Source organism: Lemur catta, chromosome 21 (assembly GCF_020740605.2).
Source record: "Lemur catta isolate mLemCat1 chromosome 21, mLemCat1.pri, whole genome shotgun sequence".
Taxonomy (NCBI): domain Eukaryota; kingdom Metazoa; phylum Chordata; class Mammalia; order Primates; family Lemuridae; genus Lemur; species Lemur catta.
The window spans coordinates 25,541,122-25,562,864 of NC_059148.1; the positions used below are offsets into that span (position 1 = coordinate 25,541,122).

At 58.6% G+C, this 21,743-nt stretch overlaps 1 protein-coding gene across 2 annotated transcripts in view; it reads right to left on the reverse strand.

Annotated features, from left to right (window-relative positions):
* The window catches only part of SH2B3 (SH2B adaptor protein 3), a 35,809-nt gene extending 14,066 nt beyond the window's left edge, over positions 1 to 21,743 (reverse strand). Inside the window, exons 1-2 of one of the 2 annotated variants that reach the window (XM_045534827.1) lie at positions 21,424 to 21,743; positions 11,253 to 12,050 (exon numbers count right to left, since the gene is read on the reverse strand). In XM_045534827.1, the coding sequence (XP_045390783.1) occupies positions 11,253 to 12,023 (771 nt within the window). In that variant the 5' untranslated portion in view covers positions 12,024 to 12,050; positions 21,424 to 21,743. Of the gene's footprint in view, positions 1 to 11,252; positions 12,298 to 21,423 lie in introns of those variants that run through there. The other variant, XM_045534828.1, reaches the window with a different exon arrangement.

Below are 21,743 nucleotides of genomic sequence, written 5' to 3' on the forward strand. Positions count from 1 at the left end.
AAAAGGCAGGCAGTACAGGAAAAGAGCATGCAAAGGAAATGCATGACAAGTCACAAAAAATGTATATGACCACGAAACATAAGAGAAGCTGTCAAAATCCATAGGGATGGAAAGTAGACTAGTGATTACCAGGGGCTGGGGGGATTGGAACTGACGGCTAGTAGGTCCAGGGTTTCTTTCTAGGATGATGGGAATGTTCTAGAATTAGACAGTGGTGATGGTTGCACAATTGTGTAAATGTACTAGAAACCAATGAATTGATAAACTTTAAGCAAGTGATTTTTATGGTATGTGAATTATCTCAATTTTAGAAAAGAGAAATGGCCAATCACACCCATAATCAGAAAGGACGAGATAACCACTTTTCACCCAGAAATTGACAAAAGCTTTTAAAATAATACCCACTGCTGGCACCAAGGGTGAGGAGATGATAAATGGGTATAACCTTTCTGGAAGGCTATCTGAAAAGGATATATCAAAAGTATTAGAAATGGCTAATAAGGCCGGGTGCAGTGCCTCACGCCTGTAATCCCAGCACTTTGGGAGGCCAAGGTGGGAGGATCACTTGAGGACAGGAGTTCAAGGCCAGCCTGGGCAACATAGCAAGACCCCATCCCTAAAAAAAAAAAAAAAAAAAAATTTTTTAAATTAGCCAGGTGTGGTGGTGTGAACCTATAGAGTCAGCTCCTTGAGAGGCTCAGGAGGTAGGGTCTCTTGAGCCCAGGTGTTCGAGGCTGCAGTGAGCTATGATGGTGCCACTACATTCCGGCCTGGGTGACAGAGCAAGACCTCATCTCTTAAAAATAAAAATATGGCTAATGGCTAATAAGCAGATGAAAAGGTGCTCAACATCATGAGGCATCAGAGAAATACAAACCAAAACCATAGCAAGATACTGCCTCACTCACTAGAATGGCGAGGACGTGGACAAACTGGAATCCTCCTGGGTTGCTGGTGGGACTGTCAAGTTGTGTCGTTGCTTTGGAAAACAGTTTGGCAGTTCCTCAAAATGGTAAACACAGAACTCCCAGATGACCCAGCCATTCCAGTCCTAGATATATTAATATATACCAAAGAAAAACATGTGTCCATGCAAAACTTTACACATGAATGTTATAGCAGCATCATTCATAATGGCCAATGGTGGAAACAACCTGATGTCCATCAGTGGAATGGACAAACAAAATGTGGCAAATCCACACAATGGAATATTATTCGGCTATAAAGGAACAAAATACTGACACGTGCTACAACCTGGATGAACCCTAAGAACATGAGGCTGCATGAAAGAAGACAGGCACGCAGACTGCACATCGGACGTTCCGTTCACACGCGATGTCCAGCACGGGCAACCCACAGAGGCAGAGCAGGTGGGAGCGGGTGGGAGCGGCTGTCCGCGGGTACAGGAGTTTCCTTTTGAGATGATGAAAATGAGCTAAAATTAGGTTATGGTGAGCGTTGCACAACTCTGTAAATGTATTAAAAACCAATGAGCTGTATCTCCAGCTTTGTGAGAGACACAGAGAGAAAGCAAGGGTGTATCAGAAATGCCCGTAAAGCCAGAGCCAGCTCTCCCCTTCTGGGAATTCAGCCGAAGGAAATAATCACAGACGGGCACCAAGATGTTCATTGCCGCGTTATGTACACCAGCAAAAAAGTCAGAAATGACTGAAACAGGTGTCTGGATAAGAAAGGGGACTAGAAACATCTATCATGGCCCGTGTCAGTGGATTACTGTGCAGCCGGTTATATATAAAAAAAAAATTCTTGAAAAATATTTAAGAATACAGAAAAAAGTCCAAGACATGTGGAAGTGAAAAAAGCAGGTAGCAAAATAGTATGAGGAACGTCAGGCCCACGAGGCTGGAGTTTTTGTGCCAAAGTTCCTGCCTGGATGTCCAGCTGGGTGTGGGGCTCCGGAGGACTGTTGAAGGAACAAGGACAGAGAGCCGACAGAATCGCAGCCTGCGGGCGCGGGCAAAGTTAGGTTAAAAAATGACAAAAAAAAAAAAAAAAAAAAAAACAGTTATAATGACATCTACCAAACTAGAAATGCTAGTTCTCTCTGGATAGTGGGATTGTGGATGGTTTTTCAAGGTTTTTCTTTTTTGTTTGTTTATAATTTCTGCTGTGAGCTTTATTAATTGAAAAAACAAAATCAAAACCATGAAGAAGTCAGACGGGGAGGCCCTCAGCAAGCTAGAGGCCGTTTCCTAGATTACGTGAGGTTTTCAGATGAGACAAAGGAGGGCCCCCAGTTCCAGAGGGTTCCCTAGAGAGGTTTCTGTCTCTACCCGCCTGTGGCGCCCGTGCGGGGCTGTGGTCGGGGGGAGTCAGGCATGCAGGGGGGATCCCAGCAGCAGCCACAGCCAGGGGGCAGAGGCCAGGGGGCCCCCCACCTCCCCTGCGTCAGCCGTCCCAGAGGCAGAACAGTCAGCGGGGTCTGTTGCCTCCTCCCCAACTCAGAGGACAGATAGGAAAAAGGGGTGTGGTGCCCTAAAAAGGAAGTTAAGGCGGCCCCCCCTGCATTGGGGGAGGAAGCCCCCCCATGCCCCAGGGCCAGCACTCAGAGCGCAGAGACCTCTTCTAGAGCATTCGGTTTCCTTTTCCATTCACAAAGGACTGGGTGGGGGATTTCCAGCAGCGCGAGCCTCAGGGGCCACCAGCCTGCTGCCCACCCCGGGGAGGGCGCCTGGGGACCCAGCCCTGGGATCCAGTGGCTTCCTCCTCCTTCTTCCGCCCCTCAGGGTGGGAACACATAGTGCCATGTCCTCGCTGAGCCTGTCGTGGGCTCAAAACAAGCCAGCAAGGCAAGTACTGGCAACCCCATTTTCCATAATGAGCAACTGAGGCTACGAGAGGTCAAGTTCTTGGCCCAGAGCCACACAGCAAGGACACAAGTGGCAAGATCTGAACCCAGACCTGTCCATCTGCCTTACTCGAGTGCCTAAGCTTTGGTCCCCAGACCCTGAGCCTATAGCTACCGAGCCCCCAGCCCCGAATGACTCCATGATGGTCTCAGTCCCAACACCCAGCCCCACAGACAGACGGACAGACGGACAGTCAGACAGATTACAAGACCAGCGTCCAAGAAGTGGGCAGCAGCACACAGGCCCCGGGGGCAGGACAGCGGTGGGGTGGGGGTGGGGGTTGGACGTGGCCCCAGCGGTGCCAGGACGGGTGACAGTAACTCGTATCCTTAGCCCCCCTCCCCTCGTTGGATTCGGGGCACTTTCTAGTCTGTGGATTCATAGAATTTGAGCTGAAAGGAAACACACAGATACCATCTGCCCGCGGTTTTAGCGCGGTCGGGGGTTTCTTCTAAGCAGCAAAGCACTTTTTCAAAAATGACTTTCCACGGAACCCCAATAAGAGGGCAGGCGGGGCGCTGTGCGCGGCTGGGGCCCACGGGCCCGGCCCAAGCCCTCTGGGTGCCCACTTCACAGCCCGCGAGGGGTGGGGACCTGCCCAGGTCACACGACAGAGGGAGGGCAGGACCCCTCTCCCACCCCGGGAGCCCCCTGCCCCCGGCCTACCACGGAGAGGCGGGACTGGGCAGCCACCGGCCTAAGCCCCTGTCTGGCCACGGGGACAGCCGGGCTCTGGGCCATGAAGATCCGCTGGCTGAAGGCGGAGGGCAGGCGCCTTCTCCGCCTGTTTTGGGGCCTAAACACCACCCCCCCAGCCCCTGGCACCCCTGGCCTTGGCGAGCCCACACGGGACGCCATTCCTGGCTCTTTTGCCTCCCGGCTGTGTGGCCCTGGGCAAGTCTCTGCCTCTCTGTGCCTCCTTTGAGGAATCACTATCCCACCTCACAGGGTTTTTGGTGAGGATTCCACAGGATGTGTCAAATGCAGTGCCTGTCACACTGGAAATGACAGATAACAGTTATGACGATGGCAGCTAAGCTTTGCTGGGCATTCCACAGATGGCAGCTCAGCTGATCCTGCGGCGGGAGCCATTATTCAGCTCTTTTCACTTGAGGAAACTGAGGCACAGGGAGGGCAGAGGGCCTTTCCCGAGGTCACACGGCTCAGGAGGGGCAGAAGCAGAACCCGGCCCCTCCTGCCACCCTCCTCCTCTTCCCCCTGCGCTCCTGCCTGAGAGGAAACCGCCAGGCCTCCGGCGGACGTCCCTTTCTCTCTGCTTCCTCTTTCCCACACCCCGAGGCAGGGCGCTGGGGGTGGCTCCCTGCGGCCCCCGCCCAGGCTCCCCTGGCCTCTCCCAGCCTCAGTTTCCTCATCTGCACGGCAGGTGGGACGACAGCGCCTGCCGGGAAGAACTCTAGGGGGCCCCAGGTGGGCGGGTGAAGGCCCCGGAGCCCGTTCACCACCCAGGCCACCTCTGATTCTGCCCCCTGGGGGTCCCTCTCATCAGAAACCCACCCCCAGGCACGTCTGCTGCCAGGAGGGACGGCGGCGGCTGCCCACCGCCCCCGAGCTCCCTGTGCCCACAGCCACGGGCAGGAACCGCGCCCACCCCTGGCACAGATGGGAAAGCGGAGGCCCAGCAAGGCCCAGCCACTTGCCCAAGGACACCTGGCTCAGAAGGAGCAGAATGGGGACAGCTCTGAACCACACTTGCCCCAACGCCCCACCCCCACAAGGCCCAGCAGGCCGGGCCACTCCCAACCACATCGCTTCCTCCCGGGGACCTGAGACCCGGGGTGCAGGTGGGGGCTCAGGGCTGTGGGCTAAGTCCCCCTGGGGCATCCCCCACATCCCTCCCCGACCACCTTTCCAGCTTAGGCATCACCTGGTGCACTGGGCCCACCAGGTCCTAGGTGCCAGCTGAGGGGGCACTGGCCAGCCTCTCTGGGCCTCAGTGTTCCCCTCTGTAAAGTGGCAGCACTGGACAAAAGGGTTGGAGAGCCCGAAACAGGTGCCCCCACCCAGGCAGGGCCCTGGTTAAACAGCTCCAGCAACAGTGACAAGAGGAAGTCCTTCTGAGGGCTCACCAGGCCCAGTCCAGCCCAACTGCCTGGGTTCCAAGGCCCTCTTGTCCCTTTACAAGCTACGTGGCCTTGGGCAAGCCACCTAACCTCTCTTGGCCTTGGTTTCCCCATCTGTGAAATGAGCACAATTACAGCAGCCACGTGCACGGGGCTTCTGTGAGGATTAAATGAAGCCAGGTCAGCACAGCCCAATACATAATGAAAGCCCAGCAAATGCTGCCATTTTCCAACACTAGTCAGAACTCCCTCATCACCCCTGCTATACAGATAACGGAAACTGAGGCTCAGCCCCCAGAACTGCCAGGGCTGGCGGCCTTAATACCATCTCAGCCAACCTAGGCCTGGGCATATGAGGAAACTGAGGCCCAGAAGACTGCTTATGCTCCATTTGAAATGGGACCCCCTGCTCCCAGGGAAGGCCTTGTGCCCAAGGCCAGCCACGCCTGGCCTGTGGCTGTTTCTAGAGTCTGTCCCCTACCCCAGGGCCCCACCCCCACAGCCTCCATGAGGCTGTCCCACTGCAGCTGGCATAGGCTGGGGCCCACTCCCGGAGTGCCAGCCTGGCACTGCCAGATCCTCTGATTTTATAGGAGGAAACCAGTAGTCTGGGTCTTATTTTTATTTCTTTTTATGAGATGGGGTCTCACTACGTTGTCCAGGCTGGTCTCAAACTCCTGGGCTCAAGCCATCCACCTCTGCAGCCTCCCAAAGTGCTGGGGTTCCAGGCATGCAGCACCACCACACCTGCCTTAAAGTCTGATTCTTAAGTGAAATCTCTCCATTTTATGTTTTTAAATATTGGCAACCAATCCAATGTCCTCATTTGTCCTTTAACTGCCAGGCGAGAGGACACCCCTGAGGCCCATGGCCTGGAGCTGGCATTCCACACCCTCTGGTTTGAGCAGTTCCACAGATGGCCGGGGCGTGGGGGTAAGGATCCTGGGTCCTTAGGTGCGCGACCCCGGGTGAGTGTCCTTGCCTCTCCCAGCGTCCCGGTTTCCTCAGCTGCCAAATGGGCCGGTGAGCTCCACTCACGGAAAGGCCCAGGTGTTTAGGGCAACGCCGGGGTGCGGGGCTCAGAACACGGGACCCCAAGCCCGGCGCCCTGGCGCCCCCGCGCTCGGAACCAAGGACACTGGAGGCCTCCGTGTGCTGGGGAGCGAACCTCCCTCCGCCCTCCCGCCTCTGGTCCCTCGTTCCCCCGGAAACAGGTCACGGAACCAGAATGATTCGTCCCCACGGTGGGTCACAGAAACTAGAACCCCCTCCCCCAGAGGCAGCCATAAGACCTGGCAGTATTCCCCTGACCTCCCCCGGCCCGTGCCAGCTCTGGCCACGGGGAATTCTCTCAACCGCCCGCTCGGGCCTTCGCACCCGCCATCTCCTCGCCCGGGACCCCTCACCCAGACCGCCCAGCCCGGCACCGCCTGCCGGGAGGCCTTCGCCGACCACCCCCAGCAGGGGCGACCCCGTCCCCTCCTCTCAAGCACCAGAGCTCGGTGCCACCTGCAGGGACACCACCGAAGCCAGAGAGAGCTGTTACTTCTCTACCCGTCTCCTGGCCTTGGGACACTCGGCCGTCCCCTGCAGCCTCCCTCCCACCCCCACGGCAGGCTGTGGCCTCCCCTCGCGCACCCGCCCCCACCGCAGCTCTCTGTGACCCTTGAGGTGGCTGCTGTCACCCCTGGTTTACAGATGAGCCAACTGAGGCTCTGAGCGAGGAAGTGACAGGCCCAGCGTCACATGGCAGGTCACAGGTGGAGCTGGGACCCAACTCCAGGTGAGGCTGGTCCATGAGCCTCTGGCCACCTGCCCTCTGACTTGGGAAGCATTTGCTGGCTGAGGCTCAAGTGACATCGTGGGCAGCTGTCCTCTCCCCGCCTTGTCCTCACAGCCTCTCCCTGCTCTGGGCCGCACGGGCCTTCTCCGTGTTGGCGCTGGGACAGCCTCTGTTCCCCGTCCCTCTGGCTGCCCTCTGCATGACAGAGCCCGTCACCACCACCTGCTGGCTGCAGATCTTCTGCTCCTACTGTGTGCGGCTGCTGCCACAGCCAGGGTCAGAGGTCAGAGGTCAAGGCCAACCACCTGGCAGCGCCCTGGAGACTGTGGTCTGAGCATCCTCGGCCCAGAGCGCGGACGCTGCGTCGCTGAGGGACACGTTCAGGAACAGCCGGAAGCTGTGGAAGCGAAGCCGGAGCTTTGGGGACGGCCAGAGCCTGGCGGGACGTGCTGCCGCAGGGGCTGGGAGGGGACAGGGCGGCCGGCCTGTGGCAACGGCCCAGGCCCCAGCCAGCCCTGCCGAGTCCCGGGTGCCCCGGCTTCTCCCGAGGGACAGAGCCCAGGGATCCAACTGCCACCGTCAGGGCTCTGGAGACTGGAAATAAACCTGTGCGCCCGGCCCCAGAGTCACCACCACAGCACACCATGACAACAGCGTGACAACATGACTCGCACTGAGCCTTCTCAGTGCCAGGGGCTCAGACTGCGCCCTCCCGGTGAGACTCCCAACAGCCCTGCTGTACACAGGAGACTGAGTCTCAGGGAGGTGATGTCACTTGCCCAAGACCCGAGGGCTGGGAAAGCAGCTAATTCATCATTCAAAACCAGCCCCCCTGAGTCCTGACGCCGGTTTTTCTAAGATGGTTTATTTTAAGCAGTGGAAGCTCTTTTTTTTTTTTTTTTTTTGAGTGAGATAGGGTCCCACTCTGTCACCCAGGCTGGAATGCAGTGGTGTCATCATAGCTCACAGCAACCTCCAACTCCCAGGCTCAAGCGATCCTCCTGCCTCAGCCTCCCGAGCAGCTGGGACTACAGGCCCACCATGCCTGGCTAATTTTTTCTATTTTTTAGTAGAGACGGGGTCTTGCTTTTGCTCAGGCTGGTCTCGAACTCCTGACCTCAACAATCCTCCTGCCTCGGCCTCTCAGAGTGCTAGGATCAGAGGCGTGAGCCACCTCGCCCAGCCTAAAGTTAAATTTCATGGGGAACCCCATAATGTCACAAGGATAACACCATGAATTTGGGCTGTTACTTGCCTTTTAAGATGTCACAGCCTTGAGATTTTTTATAAATGACAAGAAAACAGTTTTTATCTGTGCTTGCATTTTTCTGGCACCTTCCAGTTGTACTTGGAATAAAACGCTAAGTCCTCACGGGGGTCCTCCGGCCCCATGTACTTCCCCACTCGCATTCTCCCTCTCTGTGCTCCCGCGCTGGCCTGTTGTTCTTTCTTCAAAACGTGCTAAACGCTTCCCCACCTCAGGGCCTTTGCACATGCTGTCCCCTCTGCCTGGACTGCCCAGCAACTCTGACTCAGGATTAAACTCTCCGTCCAAAAGCCACTTCCTTGAGACTCACTGTGAAACTGGGGTAATCAAGACAGTGTGGTGCTGGCGTGAGGACAGACGCATGGGCCACGGGGACAGGACAGAGCCTAGAAGCACAGCCCAACATGGAGGGACACTGGCTGCAGGGACAGAGGGAAAGATGATCACTCAGCAGACGGTGCAGGAACCACCAGGTGTTCATATGCAAAAGAGCCGCGGCCACCACCTCGCACCAGACACCAGACGCAAACACTGAGTGCAAAGGGCTCGCGGTGCAAACTGCGGCAGCCCTGACAACAAAGCTTCTAAGAAAAAAAGAGACAAGGAAATATCTTCGTGACCCTGGGTAGGCAACAATTTCTTAAGCAGGACACAAAAAACACTCATAAAAGAAAGCAACTGATAAACAGGACTTCATTAAAATTAAGAACTGCAGTTCCTGAAAAGGCAGCCCGCGGGGCAGGAAATGTTTGATGTTTACGGCGCAAAGGCAGCGTCCAGATTACAGAAGAGCTCTCACAAATCAATGCGGAGAGAAAGCTCAGGAAAACACCAGGCACTTCACAAACGAGCGCATTCCAATGGCCAATACACATATGAAAAGGTGCTTGACCTCCATGAGTCATCAGGGAAATGCAAATTAAAGCCACATTGAGACACCAGCACACACCCACCGATGACACTGAGCACCAAGTACTGGGAAGGACATGGAACACCAAGCTGGAATTCGTACACTGCTGGCAGGACATAAAATGGTGCACCCTCTTTGGGAAAAGTTTGGCAATTTTTTTTTTTTTTTAAGCTATAGGTTCTCACTCTGTCACCCAGGCTAGAGTGCAGTGGCACGATCATAGCTTCCTGCAACCCCAGACTCCTGGGCTCCAGCGATCCTCCTGCTGGCACTGCACCTGAGTAGCTGGGACTACAGGTGTGTGCCACCACGCCTGGCTATTTTTATTATTTTTTTATAGAGTCTTGCACTTGCTCAGTCTGGTCTCGAACTCCTGGCCTCAAGTGATCCTCCCATAGCACTGGGATTATAGGGGTAAACCACTGCACCCAGCCAATTTCTTATAAAGTTAAATGTGCACTTACTATGGGACCTGGCAATGCCATTTCTAGGAATCTACCCAAGAGAAGTGAAAGCGTATGTCCGCACAAAGACCTAAACGCACATTTCATAACACGGCACTATTCATAGAAGTCCCCAAATAGAAACAACACAAATACTCAACAGAGGATGGTACAAATCAATTGTGTGACTCTGGGACATCAATACAATAGCAGATTATTCAGCAATCGAAGGAAACAAATTACCAACACATGCAAGAACATGATGAATCTCTACAACCCTACGCTGGGTGAAAGCAGCCAGACATAAAAGGCAACCTACTATGTGATTCCGTTCACGTGACATTCAAGAACAGAAATCAAACCCGTGTACCAGCCTGAGCAAGAGTCAGACCCCGTCTCTACTAAAAATAGGAAAAAATTAGCCGGGTGTTGTGGTGTGCACCTGTAGTCCCAGCTACTCGGGAGGCTGGGGCAGGAGGATCGCTTGAGCCCAGGAGTTGGAGGCTGCAGTGAGCTCTGATGACACTGCACTCCAGCCTGCGTGACAGAGCAAGACTCTGTCTCCCCAAAGAAAGAAAAAACTGTGGAGACAGGAGTCAGGGGTGGGGGCTGCTGGGTCCTGGCAGGGTGGAGGCGGCAGGGAGCCCTCTAGGGCGCTGGGCCCTTGGGGCACACACTCGGACAACACTCCCAGGGCTTCAGACGCACTGCACACACTTCAGGGTGTGCGTGTCCCAGCACAATGCAGTTGAAACGGTTACTTCCCACGGGAGATTCTCTCACAACCCCACTCCCCCCAAACACCAACCTGCGGCCCCTCAGTCATCCTCCCGGAGACCCCACTGCTTTTCCTTTAGTTACAGTTGACAATTCCATGTTCATTTGGGGGTTTATTCTGTCAACAGCTTCCACTGGAACGCCAGCGTTCCTAGGACGCACCACGTGCCTGGCACAGAGTAGGCGCAGGACGGGCATCTGCTGACAGAATGAACGTGACCGCGGGCTCCTCCGCCCGCCACGAACCCCCGGGGGCTGAGGCCCTAGCGCATCACAGGACCCCAAAGAGAAAGGCATTAAATGAAAGCCACGCGGTCCTGTCAACTCAGTACACCTGACTCAAAGACGCAGCTGCAGAACGTGGCGACCCTCAGCCCAGCTGCACGGGGCAGGGGAGGGGGATTTAGCCGGTTGTAAAGGAAAAGGACACATTTTTTTAAACTTGAAAAGAAAATAAAACATCAACAATGCATGGGAGGTGTAAAGGAATTCTACGACAGTTTTGAACCTTCTAGAAATAAAACATCTATTTGTCACAGTCAATCAGGGTCAGGGTTTTCAAAGACCTTGGACCAACCTGCCACCACCAGCCCAGTGACACTCAAATAAGAATCAAAAGAGACGTCCCTGGACATTCCACACAATCCTTGACTGGTACTGTTCAAAACTGTCAAGGCCATCAAAAGCAGTGACTTAAAAACTGTCACAGCCAAGAGGCACCTAAACAGACATAACTAAATCTCATGTGGTATTCCAGGTGGCATGCTGGAACAGAAAAGCGACCTTAAAGAAAAACTAGCAAAACCCAAAGAAACCGTGGAGTTCAGTTAACAGTAAGGTACTAATGCTGGTTCCTTAGTCGTGACAAACGTACGCAGCAGTGTAACATGATACTATCAGGTGAAGCTGGGTGCAGCGTAAAAACCAGCGCTTCTATCTTTGCAACTTTCCTGTAAATCTAAAATGATTCTAAAATTAAAAATTCATTTTTAAAAGGGCAGACTTCCCTCTGGGCACTTTGCAGCCACCACCTGGAAAACCGTCACCCATCCCCACGTCCGTGCTCTCAACCCGGTGAATGCCACGCTGGCGCAGTGCGCAACCTGTGCAACAGCACTCACCTTGGGCGGGTCGAAGAGCTCCAGCACGCGCTCGGGGCCTCCGCCTTCCGGGCCGGGGGCCTTGCGTAGCGCCAGCCTTCCGCGCTGCCAGCGTGCCCCGCTGTCCATGGAGGCCTCGTCTGCCAGGCTGTACCGCAGCAGCCCCTCCTTGAGGGCCTCGGGCGGTGGCTCCCGGGCCAGGCTCCAGGGCAGGAGCTTCTTGGCCAGGCTGGGCCTGGCCGGGGCCTCGCCTGCCTCCCCGGCGGTGGCGGTGGCGGCGGCGGGGGCCGCGGGCAGCTCCCCGGCAGAGCGGCGGCGGAAGATGTGGCGGAGGCTGCGGCGAAAGTGCTGGAAGGTGCAGGGGCCGGGCGGCCGCGGCAGGGCCAGCTCCTCGGAGCTGCGGGCCTTGGGCAGGGCGGGCGCGGCGGGGCCCGGGCCCGGCTCGGCCGGGGGCGCCTCGGCCTTGGCTGCGGGCCCGCGGCCGGTCTCCCGGTAGTCGCGCGCCGGCGCGCTGCGGGGCCCCGGGGGCCCGGGCGCCCAGCCCTCGCGCACCTCGCGGCAGAAGTAGCGCTGGAACAGGTCGGTGAACTGCAGCGACACGAGCTCGGCGCGCAGCGGCGCGTGGTGCGGGTGCTCGCGGGCGAAGAGCCAGTACTGGCGGGCCAGCTCCCGGGCCGTGGCCACCGCGTGCAGCTCGCAGAACTCGCTCCAGCCCCGCGGCGACGGGGACGCCGCCGTCGCAGCGAGGGAGGCCGGGGCGGCCGAGGACGGCTGCAGGGTGGGCCCGTTCATGGCGGAGACCGAGGCGGGGCGGCCGGGCTGAAAGACACGTGGGGAATGAATGGCAAAGGCGTGAGCAGCACCCGGCACACGACGACTCCAAACCAGTCCCAGGAGCCGAGCTGTTCCTCCAGCGCAACAGCGAAAATCCTAAACGACCATGATACCCAGTGCTGGTGAAGATGCGTAAAACGGGCACTCCCAGCCGCTGTTACTAGTGCTGTGAAGGGGTGCGGCCTTTTTGGAGGACAATTTGGCAGAATCAGATTTAGACCCAGGAATCCCTCTTCTAGTCAAGAGAAGCACTTGCTCATAGGCACAGAGGTGTGTACACACTTCCCCGATAGACGCTTCCGCCTCCATGTTTATAACAGGGAAAAATTAGATACAACCCAAATGCCTGGCAGTGGAAGACCAGTGAGCCACACTGTGGTGCATCCACAGGCTGAAATACGCTGCAGCAGTTGGGAGGGATGAGCCAGACCTATTCCACCACCTCCGGAGAGCCCCAGGGCACCCCCCCATTAAGCAAAAAGGCAAACCACAGAACGCCACAAACTGTACAATCTGATCTCCGTAAACATGCACATAAAACTGAACTAATTTTTATGCATAAAAATTAAAAGGTCTGGCGGAAGCAAACCCATCCTGAAGCAGGGCTGACCTCTGCGGAGGAACGCAAACTGGGGTGGGGGGAGGGGCAGAAGTAACTGAGGAAGACTGTCACTACTTCTCTCTAGAGAACAGGGTTAAGAACACACATTGTGGAGCCTGGGTTCAAATTCTGGCACCACCACTTACTAGCTGTGTGACCTTAAATGAGTTACTTGATTTCCGTCTGCCTCAGTTTCCCCATCTGTAAAAGGGTGACAAGATCGTGCCTACTTCACAGGATCACTTGAGCTCATAAACATGAAGGCCTTAACAGCTAGGAAAGTGCCAGAAGGCCTGGCTGCTGTTACGCTATCTCACGGCTACAATACGAGTGTCCTGCTGGGGTCTACAAAATAAATATAAAATGACAAGAGGAATAAATTAACGAGGCTCACGGGGGTGCAGAGGGGTTTCCTGCTCGGATGGGGCACTCTCAGGACGGGCAGACCCCGTCTCAGTGGAGGCCCTCTTCTCCTCCCCCGGCCGGAGGGCCCTTCCTCGGGCACAGGACAATCAAAATGGCACCGAGCGCCTCCTCTCTGCGTCCGTCCGCCGTGCCAAACGGCTCAGACCTCTGCTGTCACCGTCAGTCTGTCCTTCCGTCCTCCTACGCCTGGCTGGGCCTGGGCCCCTGCTGGGGACCATGTGTCCATGCCTGCTCTTCAGGACAGAGAACGAGAAGCGCGCTCCCCGCTCTGGCGCCAGGCCGGGCACAAGACGTCGTCGCCAAGCACGCCCTGAGCAAACAGCGCCACGCCAGTGGCTCTCCCTCTCAGGCAGGGCCAGCAGGCAGGGGCACAGGTTGCAGAGCCAGATGGGCCCGGGGACACATGCCACCTCCATCCACTCCCTCATTTGCCCCTCCCTCTCAAACATCACTGAGGGCCTACTGTGTGCCAGGCGCCTACTGTGTGCCAGGCCTGGAGTGCAATGGTCAATGAGACAAAAACCCCTGCTCCCCTGGGGCTCACATTACAAAGGGGGCCACATATTGGCCTGACACCTGACTGGGCCCCTCTGAACCTCCATTTCCTCATCTGTCAAGCAGGTGACAGTATAGTGTCCACCCTATAAGCTGTTTGTAAGGATTCCTCAAAAGGGGGCTCAAGGTGGGTGGAGATCCAAACCCCAAAATGGGGTTTCTTCTGCCACACGCCACTCCACAGGCACCTCCCCTTCATGTGGCCCGTCACGCTGGGCACAGCTACAGGACAGCGGCAACGCGAGGCTGCCCCTGCCACCTCCGGGCCACGGTGGAGACCTGCAGCTGATGGCGGCAGGGTACCTAGACACAGTGCAAGCAGGTGCCTCTGCCCTGGCTGGGTGGGTGCTTGGCACACAGTCGACATTTTGGCACATCACAGCGTCCTCGGAACATGCACACAGTAGGCGGTTTGCACATAGCAAGTAGGCAGTAAAAGCTGCCAGACAGAAGGGACAGGAGAGAGGCCACATCTGCCCTTGGCTGCCATGCTCTGCCTGTGGCTGAAGGGGGTGGGCCTCACCCCCACGTGGACACCTGTCCTTGGTCAACCTCAAAGTCCCCCCCACCCAGCCTCGACACAGGGGAGGCCGGCGCTGCCCTCATGGCTCGGGGGGGCCCAGAGCTCTGATTCCAGACCGGGCTCCTGCCCCATCCACACAACCCAAGCGATCCGCCCCCGGAAACGCCGCTGTCTCTGGGCGCTGGCCCGAGCCGCTCCGCTGCCCTTCCCGCTGGCTGCCCCGAGCTGCGCACGCGAGAAGCCTTCCCTGAGCCCCCAGCCACGCGGAGACCCAAACTTGTCCTTCCGCACACGGGCCACGCGCTGTCACCCAACTATCTCCCCGCCAGACTGTGAGTTCCACCGGGCCGGGGTTGGCCCGTGCTCCGTCTCCAGTTCCAGCATACAGCAGGAGCCCCATGAATGCTGAATGAATGAACATACGAATGCAAGATATCATTGGATTTGCAACCTGTGGCTCTCCCGGTAGATGCATCAACCAGCTCCCCCTCCGCCTGGGCCAGCCCAGCTTCTGGGCACCCTGGGTCTGTGTCCTTCTGCCTGGAACACCTGTCCCTGTCCAGCCCGTACGGCACAGTCTTGAAGCCTGACTGCAGGGCCAAACCCTGGCAGGAGCCTCCCCGGAACAGCTGTGCCCACTCCAGGCTCCCTCTCTGTCCTGGCAGTGGCACTGCGCTCTGTCCTCCGATCCCCCCGTAGGGACGATGACATTTCCCGAGCACTCACTACCCATCAGGCCTTTTTCTCACCATTTTTGCCAAACATGAACTCTCCCAAGCTTCTCAACAGCCCTGGAAGGGAGGTCCAATTACTGCTCCCATTGTACAGATGGAGAAACTGAGACAGGTCCCATGGCTGGTGACAGAGGGCACCGCCAAAATGCCTGGTCAGTGCCCGGCCACACACAAGGAGGGCTCCCGTCCCAGTGACGTTCACTGAATGAGTGAGAGGGGACGTAAGACATTGAGCTCCCTCCCGTCAGAGTCAGGAGCCGTCGGCATTTCTGTCCACGTCCCAAACCCACCGCGTGGTCAGGAAAACAGTCATAAAGTGAAAATAAGAAAACAAAAATGGTAATGGTAAATGATACTAGTACTATTTCAGCCTCTCTGTGTCCCCTGCTCTGTGCTAAGCACTCTGCACAGGTCACTCTTTCAGTCCCCCAGTGAGGGAACCTACCACTGTGTCTATTTCACAGAGAGGAAAACCGAGGCCTGGGGGAGGCTGCCCAGGGTCACACGGCAGCTGAGGGGCAGAGCTGGCTAAACGGGCGACACTGCTCACCATCCACCTCCCCCACCCCAGGGCACACCCCCCGAGGGCCAAGAGGCCGTCTCATTCCTGCCAACCCAGGCTCCAAAAATCATCACTTGTGGGAACCAAGGAACCGCTGGGGTGGGACGAGTCCTGCTCCCACCACCCTGGGCTGCCAGCAAAGGTGGGAGAAAAGGCTTTGGGACCCCACCCAGAGACCCCTGGAGCTACTGAGCAAACCTGGGGTCACGTCCCGCCTCTGCCCCTTCCTCGTGTGTGACACCTCAGTGTTGCCATCTGTAAAATGGGCTGAAGCCCTCCTCTTGGCGTTCCCTGGGAACGCTCTCAGGACTGCTGTCCGTCCGTGCTTGGCACAGGGCTTCTCAACGAGTGGCCGTCGCTATCTCATGACCATTGTCGTCGGAGAAGACCAGCACGCCTGCTCCTGGTCAGGCCCGCTGCACGGGAAGCTGCCAGGGGAGCTGGCCTCATGGGCTGGGCAGGGGGCGTCACGGGAGCCCGAACAAAAGGCCTTCTCAGGGGACAGGCGGCAGCTCAGGCTGCTCCAGGAGGAAATCGGCAGCCAGAGCTGTCAGCTGCAGCCCAAGCCAGCGAGGGGACTGCGCCAGGGAGGTTTTCTGGCCAGGAGGGCAGGCAGGCCACAGCCAGAGGGTCCCCTCCCGGGCCTAGGCAGTAGCGTTTATTGAGCGCTTACTATGTGCCAGGCACAGACGAAGAGTAACCGATCACAGGCCGATAAGCTCAGGGCAGGGAGCAATTATTCATCACACCGGGGAGACCCAGGAACCCCCAGGCTTAGACTGCAGGGGACAAGAAGCAAGGGTCTTTGGGGCACTTGTATCCCAGCCACCAGAGGACAAACCACCTTCCACACAGAGGGGCCTTCACATCCCGCCGCCTGCTCAGCCTGGGCTCTGCGACAGGACATTCCCAGCTACGGGGGTCACCAGCATTTCCCCAAATCCCACAGCCGGGGAGGGACAGGGACATTGTGGAGCAGGAAGATCTCCGCCTGGTGCATCCCGGCACCCCCGGCCCCAGGTCCCCACAGCAAACACATGGAGGCAACTAGCTTCACGCCTACCAGCTGGGGGTGGGGGTGGGTCTGCATCTCAGGACCCCAAGTTCAGAACACGACTGTGTCCACCAGAGTGTCTGCCGGGGCGACCCGGCGAGGGCCTTGAAGCAGTGGCCTGGGCCTGGCGCTCCGCTCTCCAAGCACACCCGTCCCGAGGGACCCTCGGGCCCCTACCCAGCCAGGGAGAAATCACAGGACCTCGAGCAGCAGGGAAGCTGGCTCTGAGCCATGGGGCCCCTCTGACCCACGACCCCAGAGATGGGGTTCATCAGCCCCCTGCTACCCACCAGCCCTGGACAATGACGTCATTCAAGGAAGCTAACATTTCCCTTCTAATTACCAGGCCTTTACCCACCTGTGGGAGGGCCACCTGCCCAGGCTTAAGGATTTTGCAAATTGTGGTGAATGAAATTAACATGAAACAGTCCAGAGCCTCCACCTTCCCCTGCCCCCAGCTCACAGAGGTTTGGGCAGGAAGTCTCACACTTTCGGAGGGGGGCACCTCCTCCAAGGAGGCCTCTGGGTTGACTCCAGGTCACAGGGAACGTTTCTGCCTTCCCCACACGCAGCACCAATTGCTCCAGGAGCCCAGACCCTGTGCCCAAGGAGGCCCAGAGAGCTGAGGGGATCCCAGCGCACACTGCCTGGCAGGCGGCCACTGCCCTTCCAGGACATTCCAGCTGTCGGATGCAGAGAAGCCCATGAGAACTACAGAGCAAAGGCTTGGGGCCCTGGGGAGGCCACTGGGCAGCCAGCAGGGCCCTGATGCACCCTCTCTGGGGTCACCTAGTGCCCCGGGGACATTTATCAGGCCAGCACAGTCTGCCAGAACAGGAAATGTCCTCTGGCTTCCTCTGTCCCCACCCCCAGTCTGACACCCCCGCCACGGCCCCAACTAGGCTTCAGGAGGTGGGGAAAGCCAGGGACCATGTCCCCGAGAATGGGCAGCTCCCTCTGAATCCCACCCCTCCCCATCCCGGGATGTGGCTTCTTCCTTTAAGTGCCTCTGTGCCGAGGGCAGAAGAGGGTGAGACCCTAACGGGGCGACCTCTCACTTCACTGCCTCAGGCTGTCCTCACGCCCACCGGGCTCCTGTGTGCCTCTCCCCGCCCCCTCACCCTCTCTGGGCCTCTCCTTGAGATGAACCGGACTGGGAGCCCCAGAAGGGCAGGCTCCGAGTCAGCGGCCCTCTTGTGTGTGCGCCCCCCTGCATCGGCGCCCCCAGCCTCCCGCAGCCAGGCCCTCATCAGGCACCGTGTGAGTCAGCCCCTGCGAGCAGGGCACAGACTTCCTCCCTCCCAGGACTCCCTGGGGACACACGTCCTGGGCAGCAGCCGGCCCCCCTGGCCAGCGGGGGGAGGGGGGAGGGCCACATCCGGGCGGGCCCCCAGGGGCTCCGGGCCTGGCTCACAAGGAAGCCCGTGGCTGGCCCCCCTCCCCGACCCCTGACAGGGTGGCGTGGGAGGAAAAATCTTCCATCCATCTGCTCAGCTGCCGGGTTTCCGGCTGGGGCGGGGCCAGGGACGCCAGGAGGACCTGTTCCCCTGGGGAAGTGTCCCTTGCCCCTGCTGGGAGGAAGGATGCTGGCCTGGGCAGCCCAGTGGTGGCCAGTGGAACCCCAGAGCCCTGACAGAGGAACATTGGTCACCCAGGTGGCAGGGCCCAATTAAGTGGGTCTCCAGCTGTGGCCATGGTCCCCCTGCCAGGCCTTTGGACCTGCCTACTCCCCCAAGGAACCTCAAACCCCTAGAAGCTGCAGAGCTGGGGTACAGGGCTCCTGGGTCCAATAAGGCCTGACTCAGCAAGTGACCCCAGCTGAGTCACTTCCCCTGGGCAGCCTGCCTGCCTCAGTTTCCTCAGGGGGAGGGGGCGGCTGGAACGGGTCTGGCTGGGAAGGCTACACCTCCGCGCAGGCTCTCGTCCGCCAGATGGAAGCAGCTTCCTGCCCCGCCCAGCCAAAGATGCTGAACACCCCGGGGCCCTTGGGGACCGTTTTCCTAGGAAACCTGGCAATTAAGTGCCAGCCCCTTTTGGGCATTAATAGCAGTAGCTTGCACTTATTGAGCACTGACTGCATGCCAGGCATTATGCACGCCTCCTCTTCTCAAAACAACCCTATCAGGGAGTTGTTAATACCCTCACTTCCTAGATGAAAAGACCTGTAGCTCAGAGAGGCTAAGGGACAAGCCCAAGGTCACACAGCCATAGCAAATATAGCCAACACAGTTCATGTCCCTACCCTGTGCCAGGCTCATATACTCTGCACAACCCCCCGGGAAACTACAACTCTCGCCTCCAGTGGGCAGGGGAGGCCCGGAGAGGTCAGGTCACTTGCCCAAGACGTCACGTCTGGCAGCAGCAGGGCCAAAACAGCAGCTGAGACCCTTTCACAGATGCCGACTTAATTGCCTCAGAGACGTTAAGTCACCAACCCGTGGATTCACAGCAATGGGACACCCTCAAGAAAACTGGCCCTCAGAAGGGTGTAGGTGATATATAAACTGGGCCCCAGAGGCCTTGTCAGCTAAGGGAGGGGGATTGGCCCAGACTGGGGGCAGCTCCCTGCCGGGACCCCAAGACCCACCTCACTGAGTGGGCAGGGCATCCTGTCTCCCCTCACCAGGGGCAGGCGGCCCTGGATTCCAGCTCGGGGGTCCCTCCAAGTGCCTCCAGCTCTGGGACATGGAGAGTGTCCAGGGGTGTCACAGCCTGACCCACAAAGCCAAGGGCCCCCACAGGGTGACCTGCTGCAGGGCAACCCAGCTGCAGCCACATCTGGAGCAGTTCTACAGGACCTGATTTGCCATAGAAAGTTCTAGTTTTCAGAGAAGGAGGTTTCAGAGGGCTGGGGGCAGGGACATAAGGAAGGAAAAGCATCCACAGCAAAAAAGATAACACCCACTGTTATGTCTCCTTCTGACCCAGCCATTGTGAACACTCTAGGAATCCACTCATTTATGTACGAGCGACCCCCAAGAAATGGGTGCTGTTATCACACCCACTTGACAGATCAGGAAACTGAGGCAGGGGCAGTTAAGCAAGGCCCCATAGCCAGGAAGTGCCATCACCTCGTCCTGCCCAGGTGACTCCTCTCCCGAACACCCTGGAAACTCCAGTGCTGCTCAAGGGAGACGCCAATGAACGTCCCACAGCCACTAACAATGACGCTAATGATGGCAGTAACAAAACCACCGCCACCTGTGACTGAGCCCTTTCTCGGTGCCAGGCAGCAGGTGCTTTTCACACACTGGCTCATTAAATCCTCCCTGCAAACCATTATTATCCCATTTTACACAGGGGGAAACTGAGGTTCACAAGGGCCACCTGCCCATGACCTCAGCCTCCAGGCCCCTCCTCTGCCCCAAAGGCCCACAGACCAGCTGCTGCTGCTTCTGGCCAGCCCCTTCCCAGCTCCGTGGCCCTCGGAGACTCGCAGAAGTTCTAGGAATGTTCACCCCTTGGCTCAGAAGGATTCTCCCTCCCAGAGGGGGGTTGTGGGAAAAGGCTCCCAAAAAGTGTACTAAAAACCCTTCCGGCTTCCCCCAGGGGGCCTGGCCTCTCATCCCTGAGCCCAGCCTGCCCAGGTGGCCTCTGCCTGCTCTCCCGCCACTAGGTCGCAGGAGCCTCCAGAGCTGCTTCTGCTCTGGTGGCCAGGTCAGTGACGGGAAATCCAGATACACCGGCACCGGCATCCCTGGGGACACATGTGCCCGCTGGCCTGGCAGTGAGTGCCCCGAGGCCAGGCTGTAAGTGGGGAGACACGATGGCCTGGCAGCTGGCGGGTGGTAGGGAACGATCCTCTCCCAGGTGAGGGGGTTTGGGTCGGATCTCAGCCCCTCCTGCCACCAAAGCGGGACCCTGGCCTGCAGACGTCGCCTTGCCAGGCCCTCTGCTCTGAAGCCTCCACCCGCCACCTGATTTCACTTCCTCCCACTCAGCCCGGCCTGGCCATGCCCCTCCCTGGAGGCCCCCAGCTGCAGGCAATGACCTCCTCACAACATCATCGTGGCCGGGAATGGGGAAGAGAAACAGGAGAATGAGGAAACTAAAGAAAAAAAGAAGCGGGACAGGCAGGCAGACCCCCCTCCCCAGTTCCTCAAATGCACTCCCCCCCCAAAAGCAAAGGCTCCCCTGGCCAGCGGGAGGGAAGGGAGGGGATTTCTGCACCAGGCATTAGAAGCCTCTGAAACACCCTCCTGGCTGTGCTGACCTATACGACCCACGCCCCCTCCGGACTTTTCTGGTGGGGGGATTCCCCAGGAACCCCCGGCTGGAAGGTGGTGTGAGAGTATCATTCCCAAAAGACCCGGGCTCTGGAATCCCTAAGTGAACCCCAAATTCAGTGGCATGTGGGTGCCTGGCGCGGCCCACCTTGGCAAGGCAAGGAGCGGGGAGAGCGGCTTCCTGGATCCAGGTGCCACCCTCTGACCACATGGCCAGGGATCGGGGATGGGGACTGGGGAGGGGCCGGCATATGCTCCCCCTCGCCGTCCCTCCACCGAGGGCTCACCCATTCTCACAGCCTCAGTTTGACTACTTTCACTTTCAAGGTGCCAAGCGATGACCCCCCACCCCTCGCCAGGCACAAGTTCAGGGGACTGCTGCCGGCGACCGGCCGGGCTGCCGCAGGGCGGACTGGGGGTGTCGGCTATGCCCTCCCTCAGCCCCCCACCGCCTCAGCTGCCCCCGTTAGATCCCCAGCACGTGTGTGGGTGGGGTGTTGGCTGGTGGCTGTCGCAGGGGCTGGGGAATGGTCCCCCCCGAGCACCCCCCGAGTTAGCTGCAGGACGGTATCTGGGCCCCGGTGGGGGAGCGCGGAGACCCGGCAGAGCCGGCCACGGGGCCTCGTCTCCCCGTTAAGCCCTCCCCGCCCCAGGAGGGCGCCGGCGGGCGGGCTCACCTGAGAGACAGGGCGTCCGGGCCCGGCCGGCCCATGGCGTCGCGCGCCCCCGGGCCCCGAAACCCCGAGGGGGCGGGCGGGCCCCCGCCGGGCGCGTCCCCTCCCGCGCCGGCTGCTCGCTCGCGGCTCGCTCGCGCGGGGCTCAGGCAGGAAACCCGGGCTCGGAAAATGGCCAGCGCCTCATCATTTCCGCCGCCAGCGCTTGACAGTTGCGGGAGGATGCGCCCCCGGGCCGCCGCCGGGGAAACTCCGCTGCCGCCGCCGGCGCCACCGCGGGCCGCGACAGTCCGGGCGGGCGGCCGGGCGGAGGCGGTGGCCCG